The sequence below is a fragment of the Balearica regulorum genome, chromosome 10, assembly GCF_011004875.1.
Source record: "Balearica regulorum gibbericeps isolate bBalReg1 chromosome 10, bBalReg1.pri, whole genome shotgun sequence".
Classification (NCBI taxonomy): domain Eukaryota; kingdom Metazoa; phylum Chordata; class Aves; order Gruiformes; family Gruidae; genus Balearica; species Balearica regulorum.
This window is the reverse complement of record NC_046193.1, coordinates 638,580-651,624: the sequence shown is the minus strand read 5'-3', so window position 1 is coordinate 651,624 and position 13,045 is coordinate 638,580. Positions and strand designations below refer to the sequence as shown.

At 38.0% G+C, this 13,045-nt stretch overlaps 1 protein-coding gene across 5 annotated transcripts in view; it reads right to left on the bottom strand.

The window, feature by feature from the left end:
- Nucleotides 1-13,045, bottom strand: part of FAM120A (family with sequence similarity 120 member A) — a 53,892-nt gene that overhangs the window by 20,491 nt on the left and 20,356 nt on the right. For 3 of the 5 annotated variants that reach the window (XM_075762646.1, XM_075762644.1, XM_075762648.1), the window contains exons 4-10: nt 12,604-12,732; nt 12,029-12,125; nt 10,821-10,921; nt 10,265-10,548; nt 8,777-8,864; nt 5,290-5,514; nt 2,622-2,796 (exon numbers count right to left, since the gene is read on the bottom strand). In XM_075762646.1, coding sequence (XP_075618761.1) covers nt 2,622-2,796; nt 5,290-5,514; nt 8,777-8,864; nt 10,265-10,548; nt 10,821-10,921; nt 12,029-12,125; nt 12,604-12,732 — 1,099 coding nt within the window. The remainder of the gene's footprint in view (nt 1-2,621; nt 2,797-5,289; nt 5,515-8,776; nt 8,865-10,264; nt 10,549-10,820; nt 10,922-12,028; nt 12,126-12,603; nt 12,733-13,045) is intronic. The other 2 variants (XM_075762647.1, XM_075762645.1) reach the window with 1 other exon arrangement.

The window sequence follows — 13,045 nt, the reverse complement described above, 5'->3', positions numbered from 1 at the left end:
TGATGGAGAACAGCACATCACAGGGCGGCTAGGCTTAAAACAACAAACCTTCAGATCCAACCAGGAGTTAACGACAGCTTGTACAAGTGTGAGTGTGCATTTTTCCAGAGTGGAGAGGGCAGATGGTTTCATCTACGTATCTGTATTTATCAGAACAAGGGAAAGAAGAGCAGGCCAGGCACTCGGTTTCCACCCCCTCAGAAGGAAGGGCAGCGCAGCCTGTGCTGTGCCCCCTGGCAGCAAAAGCACAATCAAGAACCTTGTGATTCAGCTTTTCCTATCCGCTGGGAGCGGACTTGGGGACATGTACAGCAAGGGCATTACTTAGCAGACAAGTACCACTGAAGAACCTCACTCACTACCTCTTCCAACAGATTGGTTGGGTTTTATTGGCCTTTCAACTACATAAAAAGTAATAATGATTTAAAAGACAGGAAGTCATCCATTTTATGAAAGATCCATTACCTTGCTGTCTATATATTCAGTAACAATACTGACGTGTCAGGTTATTATGTATTCTTCATAGCCTCCTATAACCCGCGCATGCAATATACTTGCAAATTATTCACATGCAATTATTATGTTGGCAGTGTTAGGGTTTGTACAACAAAGATTACAGGATTTTAGATAGTGATACATTCATTAACTCTCCACATAAGTCTCAAGGACATGATACATTTCTTTAGAAATTAATTTCTTAATTCTCTTAATTCTTACATTTTCTCTTTAATTGTCTTAATTACTGTGTTTCATAACTTAATCATTTTTGAGAGCAGCAAAAAAAAAAAAATTAAGACACTGAAGGAGAATCAGCATCACTGGTTCATTACAGCCTGGGTCCTCAGAAAAGTTAGCAAGGGCTAACGAGTGTGACTAATTGATATGAGAAATCTGCTCTTCTCGCTTAAGACGCTATTTTCTCTTTCCATCTTGCACAGCCTGCCCAATTCTTGCTACTTTGTAAGGGAGAGGAACAAAATAAATGCGTTCCTGCAACACAGCCCTTTCAAACCGTGGGCCTGCATCTTAGCTCAAATCCATCTTTACTAGCATTGTGAGCTTTGCAGTGAAGCACCCAACTTCTGGGCAGACATTCGATTTTTTTTTTTTTTTTAAAGTGTGGTCAGTCCTAAGAGAGAAGTAGGTCAGTAGCTGCACATGTCCTGCAGCAAGATTTGCCAGAGCTCCTGTAACTAAACCAAGACAGCAGTAGCATTCTTAGCCTCCATTGAGAATAAACCTCTGAAAAGCAGTATAAATGAAGAGAAAATAGAGATTATATAGGTATCCCCAGTAGCCTACAGAGAACATTCTAGGTTTATGAGATAAAAACATTCTGAAAACTGAAGCAGACCTTCAGCACTCAGCTACTTCACCACTACAAATGTTGTAGTACACCTTTTAAGGACAGAAGGCTAATGAGGACAAATGAATACTGCCAATAACTTCACTATTTTAAACCTGAAATAACCTACACCAACTACTATATTGTGTGAGTTTAAAGAATTAAGAAGCTTGTGACTGTATGTGCTGAGATATTATTCAAGCAGGGTCAATATTAATTCCCATAAAATAACTGGCTAAGATAAACAGTTTTTCAAACATTGTTGGAAGATTATTGTCTTCACTATGAATGTACAAAAACATTTCACAACTAAAAATGGAAAGAGAAAAGGAATGAACATAAAGTTTACAACTGATTCGTATTTTTATCTTTTTACAAAGACAGACTGTGCGTGATACTTTCATACAAATATGTGATTCTTAAATTTAGTCTAGTGACAGCAGACTCCTATATATAAATACTTCTGCTGCTGCTACCATCCACGTAATGCTTTAGCATTCCTTTAACCTTTATAAGATGCTACTGTAAAGTTCAATCATTTCCTTGTATGCATTTCATTATAAGAAAAACACTTTAGAATGAGGAGGTTGAATTTTCTGGAATGACAGTAATTCCTGGAAGTAGAAAACTTAAAAGGACAACTTCCAGATTAATATGAACATTCATGCCTCTGAACTAGCAAAAGGATCTTTTGACAAGTCTGCAAAAGTTTAGTCTGTCTTTACCCAGCTCTACCTTTACTTACATCACACCCAACTTCCGCAGATTTTAAACCAAGTTTTTATGTGCCAATACCTGAAAGATATTAAAGACTTGCAAATTTCACTGAAGTACATTTAATTGTACATTTGGGAAGACAGAGTAAGGTAACGTATGCACCTCTCTTTTTTGAAAAAAGTATGCAAATTTGTAGGCATGTGCACAGAATAGAAGTTTTCTATAATTGGTTTCTGCCAAATGCTTTGAGAAATACATCACAAATTGACATTACTTGCTGCAAGCCTGATAGCAGCTTGAACATACATTTAAAACAAACAAATCCCAGAGCTTGCTTAGAAATGGTAACATTTATAGTTCTCAAACTACTACAGGAAACAACATTTCAAATTAACAACTTCTTTTTCTATTACCCATGGATCAAATAAGCCATAAATTCCTCTAACGTTAACTACACCGATGAAATCTTAGTAACTAGTCTCACTCAAATCATGGTACAAATGGATATGGAAACATTGCAAAGGGAAGAGAAATAAAGAATGGATTCTACAATACATACATTCTGGTGGAAGTCTGTTCTTTCTAAAAGCAAGTCTTTCGGTTTTCTTTCTGCTTTCTGCCAAACTAAACAGGACTCCGTAAACATACTGACGAACTGGCCTATAAAGGAGAGCAGCAGGAGGCAGGTCTTTGTTGGCTTCATCTTCTATAGAAACAGCAATTTTGATTTCACCCTTTTGTATGAAAGAAAGAAGAAAAATATGACGTGTTATAGCGAACAGAAAGTATTTAGATATGCACGGTAACTCAATCCAGCTCTACTATAAATCTCATCTAGTCAATAAAAACGTGGTTCAGCACTAATGTGGATCTTATGTACAGGAAGGTAACACCAGAGGAGGATTAGCCTACCTACTTTCTTTGTCTGAACTATCTGCAGGTGAAGATTATCTAAATATTCATCTTCAAATATGGATCCTTTAAACGGTGAACTAGTACACGAAGATATAGTAATGTGCTTATAGACAGTCAAGGCACATTTGAGGCTGATCTACATTTCAGACAGTTCTTTTAAAACATATTCATGCTGTCTAAAAACAGCTGTCTGACTTTTTGGTGCAAGGATTTAAAGCAGTATTGGGGACTCACTGTAAAAAACAACTTTATGAGAAGACCTGGTCAAAAAATCGTAACTGGGAATTACATAAGTAAGGTTGGTTTTGAATGTATATAAATAAAGCTTTAGCATTTTATACTTTGTCAGAAAAAAGCATGAAAGAACCTTCCAACATTCTCTCTCAAAACAGCAGCAATATTCTATCTTTTCTGTGTCTGCACATCTGACCACATTAAGACTTTCTTGGAAAACAACTGACTTCGCTGTATTAGAATACCAGCCTTTATTTCAATGCTGACAGGCAAGTGCTCTGTTCTGCTTTCACTTAAAAAAGGATTTAAACTGTCCCAGTAATGAATACTGTAGGTGACATCATGGAGTGATTACATTAGGATATTGTCAGGTTTAACTTGGACTACACTACTTCAGGTGTAAGGCATGTCTGAAAGGTCTCTATACGTAACAGCAACATAACCTGGAACACCTCTGTGCGCCAATTTCTGAAGAATCCCCTAATTATACAACAAGACATCTGTCAGTGTATCCATGGCATACTTTAGGTTCCCTGGGCGTACTTGTTTGAAAGCATTCCAGATAGCGGGGAAAGAAAAACAGTCTAAAGTAGTACTGATACAGTTTTGATGTAGCCATCTCTAGTTCGACTTTCTTACTCTGTCAGGAGTGGCTTTCTCAAATGCAGGCATCTAATTCGTTTCTTCCCATTGTGAGATATATTAAATATCAAGTCGTATTTAAATGTACTAAGAATATTTGGCTATGCCAAGTATGAAACAGAACTGGCATCAATGGTCTTCATACGCCTTTTGATTCTTCCCCACTTTTCTCTGATAAAGAAGGGAAGTGCAAGAACATGACAGCAATACCAGCTACAGTGCAAAACAAACACAGGGGAAATGGGAAATCCATAGCTCAGCCATGGTGCAGAAACTTCTCTTTTGATGGATTTCAGATCCCACCTATGGCCCTTATTGTCCTGAAGTGGACTTTGAAGATGAATACAAGTTAAGAGGAATGTGGAAGAGGAATTGCTAGATGCTGTACAAATACGTACACTGAACGGGCTTGATGTAGGAGAACCAGCACAAAGCATTTTGAACACTAAAGGGGAAGAAGACTAAAGTTGTCTTGTTCTGGGACTCATCTGTTTGCACTTAGAAGGAACAATGAACTTAAGTCTTCTGAGACTAGATCAAGTGGAATACAGAGTTCGGCAGGAACACCACTGCCTGGCTCCCTCCCGGTTCCACACGGAGCAGACTCCAGCAGCTTCCAGACACACGGAAGCATGGTATCACTGCCCCTATTTCTGTACAAAGCTCTCCCGTTGCTTTCCAAGGTGTCCTCATGTGGCCAGTCAGGCAGATTTTTTTACTGGACACACTGAGCAGACGAAGAGTCCTGGGCTGTGTGAAAATGCTCGCAGCTTACCTGGAATCTGAAGGCTAGCACATAAAATAGCCAAACCAAAAAACAAACAAAGAAAAAACAAACCCCATCAGAAATGTTCAACCAACCTAAACTAAACAAAAATTCAGAATATCATCCAGTTCATCTATAATTACATTTTAGGATTATACAAAAGGGTTTTCTTATAGCTGCTATGTTTCTACTGCAGCTAGCTATCAGGGATGGGAGGGATCAAATTGTGAGGGAAAACAATCTAAGTATTTTTGAACACTGAAAATAAAAAAGACTTGGCTGCAGACACCAAAGCACATACGCAGGAGTTTTTAGATGGAAATGCCCTCTTTTATGTAAAAATACCCACATGTATAGGTACACACATATACACAGACATATACACACATGTGTAGAGATAGAAAAATATCTACATATATTCAGGAAAAATGATTAATTTCGTAAGTAAATGCTTCTAATTGCAGTCATCTCATCTTTATTGGAACAATGTACCAGACCAGATCAGTGGTTAGAAAACAGGGGGGGGGGGATTGTTAGAAGCAGTAAAAATGGACCAAAACTCAAAGCATTAAAAAGGATGTAAACCTATGATATTCTTTAGCCAGAAATGTAAGTGCAATTATCTTTACAGAATCATTACTTCACAGTACGTAATTTTTAAACATCATACCTTGGTTAGGACATGAAAGATGTAGGGATACATTAACCCCTTCTTGTGCCTGTGTTCTGCCACTCTTAATACTTCAGGTGCTACGGGAGGTAATGGAGGGGTAGTAATATCCATGTGGTTTCTGGTGGGCATTGACAACAGGCATGGGATTTGTGGATTACTGGTTTGATTCCCTTTGACATCAGCTGCCTGACTTCCTGAAGAAGCACTAGAGGAACCTTCTGCCTGTAACAGAACACACAAAATAAAGTGCTTTTCAGTGTGTACGGATGCATACCAGGAGATCAGCCAAGAGAAACAGCACATTTTCCTTCTTCACCCACAATAAAAACAGTAAATCTTCACATTGTGTTGGATCAGTATGTGGAATACATTATCTAAAGCCAGCTGAAAGCTGTTCAGAAAATGTAAACTTTCAGCCATTGTTGAAGAAGCAAATTACTGAAAAAATAAATATCATGGTAAACTTTAACTTATTAACAGCACAGTAATTATTATTTTCTTTAATTTTTAATTGCACAATACAGAAGGGGGACTGATGACCTCTCAATAAAATGTGAATGACCTCTTCACTAAGTATTTCCAAGATATTACCAACTAAATGGGTTAATTGACAGTCACAAAGTCTGTAAATTTACCCAGACCTCCACTAACACATGCCTTCTCAGTTTCCGTTTCTAAACGAAGCAGGAAAAACTACATAGTTCAATGTAAAGACATTTAAAATATATACTGTCTGATCTCAAAAGCCTTGTAAATGTTTTGTCAGGTTGTCTTTAAACATAAAATTCTTTTCTCTGAGAAGATGATTGTAAGAGAAAATGGCAACATTTTATGACTGCAAGATTGAAGTGGCATTTTATTCCATTTCTAGAAATGTAGTTCACAAATTCATAGGAAAAACATGACACATAAAAATATACTGTAAACCTCTTGGTGAATAAGCCTTTTGTAAGCATTTATGTTGTATCTCTCATAGATACTACCAGAAAAATTAGAGTTCATTCCTAAAAACCCTTGTCTTCAAAACTGAAAGCTGGTTTTAGCTTAAGAATTCATGCTATATTCGTGCCTATAAACTATTATAGTAATATTAAAAACTTTTGAGACTGAAATTTAGTTTGTTCACTTGGTGATACATGACGCATGAGGATTTTCACAATTTGCGTAGAAAATTTCACATGCTTCGTAAGACCTTAAAAGCAAAGCTGAAACAGAAATGGCCAAAGTCATGAAATCTCACAGAACCAGTAACATAAAAAATAGGCCCAAACAAGCTGAGCTGGTTCACTTCAGGCTCTTATGAAAAATACAAACCCGCATGTAAAACCCAAAAAACTCCCCAACCTCCAAACCCCTTCTACAGGAAGGCATGTGTTAGTAAAAACATGCTCTAGCAAAATATCAAAGGGTCAACATTATTTTCAGACTACATTTTAAGCACACAAAGAGAATGTTACTGAAAGATTGTATTTTAGAGATGGTAATACAGACTTTATTTTATTTATAAAAATGAAAATATGCAGAAGAAATGGTTAAAACCTGTAAACCAGAACACTTCTAACACAATATACTAATACAGAATGGTTTTATAAACACGTGAGCTATCACAGGTCTATTAAATCTGTGTTACAGTATCCCATATATTTCTTTACTGGTTGAAAGATTTTTTGTCCCTGTCTTCTCCTACCCCAATGACTAACAGTCAGCGATACTGGACCCGAGAAGTTTACAGAACTGCCCGTTACTGGGGGCACAGAGGGAAGACAAAACCCCCAAATGATAGCAATGGTTTCCCTGTTTGCACTACCCAGGTTCTTCCTGGACCTGCTCAGCAGTAGTCAAACACCTAAGCTGAGGAACTACCACAGCTAAAATAATTTTTTTTTTTCTTTAGTAATATACATCCACCCAAATGAGATGAGTGTAACTTTGTCATGTATAATCATGCAGCGAGACAACTACATGCAAGGAATTTTGACATTTAAATCAAGTGAAAGAAGTGTCAAGATTGCTGCTACCTGTCTGATCAATGCTAGATTTTTAGCACTTTAAATTACCTCAGAAATTCACATAGCTCATTCAGTTGAGATCTTCAGGAAATATTTCTTTTTTTTAATCATTAATACATATACTTCTCCAGGAAACTGCTTAATCTACAAACAGTACTTATAATCCTCCCTGTCACGTTCAAAAGATGCAACTGTCTTCTGCTGCTACTGAAGGCTGAAGAAGTGGTTTGATATTAAAAAAAAAAAGGCAAGTAAAACTCACAAGCATTTACACACTAAAGTTGCACTGCATGCCTACATCTATTGCAAAGTTTAATGACTGCTTGTAGAGCTCTAATGCTGCGGGTACGAAGATGCAGGCAGACTTGCTGTGCTGCATGTCCCACCCGTCCATCGCCCAGCTCCGGCTGCTGCCCCTCGGCAGGACACGGGGCTGTGCCGCACACGCAGGGCTGTGGCTGGGACGCGCCAGGCTTCATACACTGCCCGTAATACAGAGAAGGAAGGAATGTAATAGGTCAAATTAGCATTTGCCTATGGTGACTAATCTGCAGGCAGATACAGTTATTGTACGGGGTGTAGTCTGCAAGAATAATAACCACTGATGGATGAAATCATCAACTTGATATTTTAAGCACAAAGCCCAAGTTTACTGGAATTTCCATGCCAAAGGTACTGGGAAAATGTTCTGTTTGTCTGCAGTGTAAGTAACTCGTGATTGGTTTTTTGACACAAAATGAACAGTTGGTGTACAGTTCCATCACAAAGACGCAGAGATGTAAGTGCAAATGCTTTGAATGTTCTTTCTAAACACGGTTCAAATCTGGAATACGGACCATCATACTCTTAATTTTACCGTGGTTTTAGATCTTGAAGAAATTTAACAGGATAATGTTAAGTCTTTATCAAGACCTTAGTTATTCCCATCCTTACTTAAGTAGCAACACATTCTAACTGGTCCCACAGAGCTACTTTTATATGTATTATGCAAAATTCATACCAGGTGTTTATAAAGGACTTCTACTCCTGAGCTGAGCTTTATTACACCTACAATGGTCTGTGGCTAACACTGAAATGCGTGTCAGAGCTGTTTGCACTACACTGCAGGTTATCAGACATGGACCCTGAGCCCACAGACACTTACACTGCTACACCGTAGTAAAAATCAAAATAACGCGCTACTGTAAACATGGGTAGCAACATCCAAGGATGAGACTGTTAGCTAAGGAGTAAGCAAGTTTATTGGTTTCTTTCTATTTTATATCCACTATTTTCTAACACTTCTTATTTAATTTTCATTTTTATGCACATGCTACAATATTCCTTGGAAAACGTCCCACCGTACTTTAAAGCTGCTCATGTGTAGAAGTTTACACTAAATGCTGCAGACCAACACTGAAAATTCTACTCAAAAGTTTGCTGTGAAGCTTCAATACAAAATAATAAATGGTGATGTTTGGAACTTCAGGAATTACCTTTGTTTGGTCTCCCAGCTCTCCACGCGTTTGACTTTCTGACTGGGTTCCTGTTTTTTCCCAGCCTATTTTGTTCCCACTGACATGGCTGAAGGACAACATAAAGAAACACATCGTATTAAAGCGCTGTTTGAGATACAACGGAATAAATCCTTGGTGACTGTTACTGGAACTGTGGGCCAGAGACTCTATTTTAAGGGATGCTATGTATTAGGAACGTCAATTTGTAGGAGCCCTGAAGAGACTTTAACACCGGTATTTATTAATTTACACTACATCAACACTTGGACTGTATTTAAAAGCCATATATTACAATGTTCATGCAGGAAAAATTCTTGATTGAACTTTAAATATTTGTCACTATGCCAAGTAATTTCCCTCAATTAGAAGACTGTTTCTACAAACTGTGGTATAAATGACACTGTCTAGATTTCAGTTTCTAAATTTATTCAAAATTTATTGCATAAAATGCATGAGGCAACACTATCAAAAATGTTGAAAAATATTGTTTTTTCTAAACCAGGTATATTTCCAGTCCTACACTGCATGGAAGCCATGCAAACTTACTTGATTTACTAAGCAAAACACATGATAATATTTAAAGTTGACAGACTGCATCAAAAAACCCAAGTCCAAGCCATCGTGTGTAACTGCAGACACATTCAGACTTTAATACCAAGTAGTAACATGCTTACGCTATTACCCACAACCCCAAACTTTTTGAGGCAATCAGAGCCCTGCGAAAACCCCGGGCTTTGATTCTCACACAGTAAGCCACTACACCTAACAAGATAAACACAAACTGCCTCTGTTCAAATTTCCTTTTTGTAGGTCAGCGAGCAGTAATTAAACGAAAGTCTGCACAACTTTACTGCCAAGGACAGACATATGATCTAGTGGAAGTCAGCAATACTTCTGCAGCAAACAAGGCACATGAGCAGAAGAGAGCGAAACCAATTTCACTGCTGCTTTGTTCCACACGGAGCCTGGCAATGAGGGCTCTTAAGTCACTGTCCTAACTGGTGCATTTTGGACACTCACACCAGGTTTCTTTGCAAAGCCACATCATTTCAAGATTTGAGAAGCGTAACCACTACAAATTCAGTGAAATTTCATAGTTTTTAGCTACTGAAATGTTAATGAATTATACTGTGAAGTAGGAATATTTCTTGTATACCAAGTAAGGAACTTGAAGGCTTTATGACATTTACCGAAATCTCACTTTGTCCTTCTTTCAATAAAACATAAGGGCAGAAGTGGAAAAACACCCAACATTATTTGGGTTTAGATTTCTGCTTGTTAAGGAACAGGGAAACTACAGTAAACAATGGCTGTGTTTGCAGTCACAGTGACCTAAAACTATTTTCTGAAGGCCTATCCTATCACTAATATGCAGATTCCTTACTTTCAGGGTACTGGTGAACGATTTGGAAAATAAATTTATTTTAACAGAAGCCAAGTAAGAACACATCCTCATGAAAAACTTACTTCACTGCACCTCCATTGCCTTCATCATTGTCAGAGGACGAAGATGTAGAAGAGGCAGGAAAATAGGTTGAATCCACATGATTAGGGCTCCCACTCTGAGCTGGATTTATTGGAGAAGATCGTTCATACAATGGTGTGTGTTTTCCTTCGTGAGGAATGTTACTGTAGTTGTTCTGCTCAGAAAGACTTTTTCCACCTGTTTCCAAGGTGATGGCTGGCTCAGAGAGACTGTATGGGTATGGACCCTGACCTTGGGCCCCACCCTGATTGGACATCTGCTGGGCCTGAAAGAAAGCGAAGTGAACAAAAAGGCTTTTCTTTTAAAATAGAAGACACTAGCTAATCAAGTGGCATTTTCCAAATGTACACATTAAATCTCAGCTATCTTGGACATCCACAAAAATTGTTCTACCGGAGTCTGTGGCATCACTGTAGTTCCAGCATTAAGCAGCGAACGCCCAAGCTCCAAGAGTTAGATATACCTTTCCCACCTATATTTGAATTTGATGAGGACAGCAGGTTCCTCCCAAGGAGGAGGGCAGAGGGCTATACTTACCACAGGTTTTGCTTGTAGTGAGGTCTGTGGAATGTTAAGCATCTGAGAAGGAACATATGGTGGCACTATCCCAGGCATACCAAACTGATTTGGTCTGGCTGCTGTATTGCAAACGGGGAGGGAGAAAAGACAAGAAAACAAACAAACAAACAAAAAACCAAGAAAAAAATACTCGTGAAAACGCTCACTATTTGACACAACCGTCACCCTTTTCATCCTTTTGCTTCTATGGTTTATCTATTCTTGTTCTGTTAGCATTACTGTTTTCTAGTATGCTTTTAAGTCAGTATTATTAATTTTTGCCTTTTAATAAAAATACTTTGTAGCTTGTGAAGTCTCTTTTACTTGTCCCACCTTCCCTCAGTTCTTTGTATCTCTCATTACGGCACATTTCTAGTCTACCTGGGAATGCAACGAAGCTTAAAAGGAAAAAAGCCCAAGAGATGTCACAATGAAGAAGCCAGCAAAACCAATGTCACACACACACATAACGCTGGCACTTACTATCATTTGAATATTTGACCTAGAGAAGCCTTAATGCCCTTTAACGCAGGTCTTTGGATGTAAATAAAGACACCTCACCCCCCAAAAAAAGAGAGAAGGAAAAAATCTGTGTTAATGTATCAGTATGGCAACTGAAAATCTTTGGAAAATTTCAGCTCAATTTATGTTTTTGTGTTAAGAATGACATGTATGTAGTAAACCCTGTGATTGTACAGTTAATTTGTAACCCTTGAGAATAACCTGCGATGCCACAACAATTTGTGGCTGCAATTTAAGAAGGTATGTTATGACATCTAAAACTCCAAGACTATAAAGAGATTTCTAGAACGTGTCAGGTAAGTCCAGTGAGAAAGAGGAAATGTATTTTACGGAATAGAAATAGAAACTGTCTTCATGATTGGAACTGGTCACCACATTTCAGTTGATTACAGCACCATACTCTCAAGTGCCCTAACGCTAGAACCAATGCAGCAACAGCTAAGAGAAAAATCAGTCCAGGTGGTAGTTCTCTTTTTGGGGAAAGAACACAACCTCTGCACGTATCCTATGAAAATATTCTTTTGCAACCTCGTGTTTAAGGGTCAATGAAAATCGCCAGCGAATGTGAACACTTTTATGAGATCCTGCTAATAACACTATTTCTGATTTAGGGTTATGCCAGGTTTTAGTTAAAAATGAAAAGCCTTATTTCCTTAATTACTTACCTAGGTAATGTGGTGGATGAAATGGCATAGGTTTATTAGTTGCTGAATAATAAGCAACTGCTCTCTTAAATCGAGTGACTTTGTCATCTGTTCTAGACTAAAATAAAAAAAAAGATCTGTCAGGAGCAAATCCAGGCATGTCATCTATAGGTCAGCACCGTACTGCAGAGCAGTTAACGTCTATCATATCCCATACACTAATAACGTCTATGGACTCTTGAGGACTATAGCACTACTCCAGCACAATAAATACGATGTCAACCCACATAAGGATAAAGCCTGAAAATACTATCTTCAGGTACCACTGATTCTCAGTGACACTGCCAGACTACAAAACCCCTCTGGTTATCAAGAATTTAACTTTAAAGCACAGAGAGTAAAGGCATTATTTTCACCTTCGCAAAGTGTGGAAAGTGGAATTAGGGTACCTAAGACACTGCAGATACCAACGAATTCCTATTATCAACTGATGCGAAACACTATTTTTACCGAATGCAATTCTTCGACACAAACATACAGCACAATTGGTTTAAAAAAAAACCCAACCCAAACCGATATTTTGCTTTATACTTTACCTGTGAATGTTGAAAAACATCTTTTGCTATGGCATCCAAATCAGTGGTGTCCTGAATATTACGGACGTAGTCAGCTACGGCTTTGATCACTACGTCACAAGGTGGTAAAACTAACTGGTGAGCACGTACCTAGGCAAACAAACACACATGCCAGTATGAAATAACAGGGCAGCCCAAGACACTTCAGTTACACAGCAGAGAATTAAACTCTCTATTTATTGATAACATACTCAGTAAATTCCATGTTGCCAGATTTAGTATCTAAATATTTTTGGGCCTTCCACCTTGTTTTTAAGACTTCACCTTAAACAATGATTCATATGTTTTCCATCTACAGTATATTTATATATATGTGAAACCTCACCTCTATGTAAATATTTGCTGGTTAAATATCAGCTCCGACAACAAACAAGGTCAACAATGCTAAACTTTTTACTGCTTT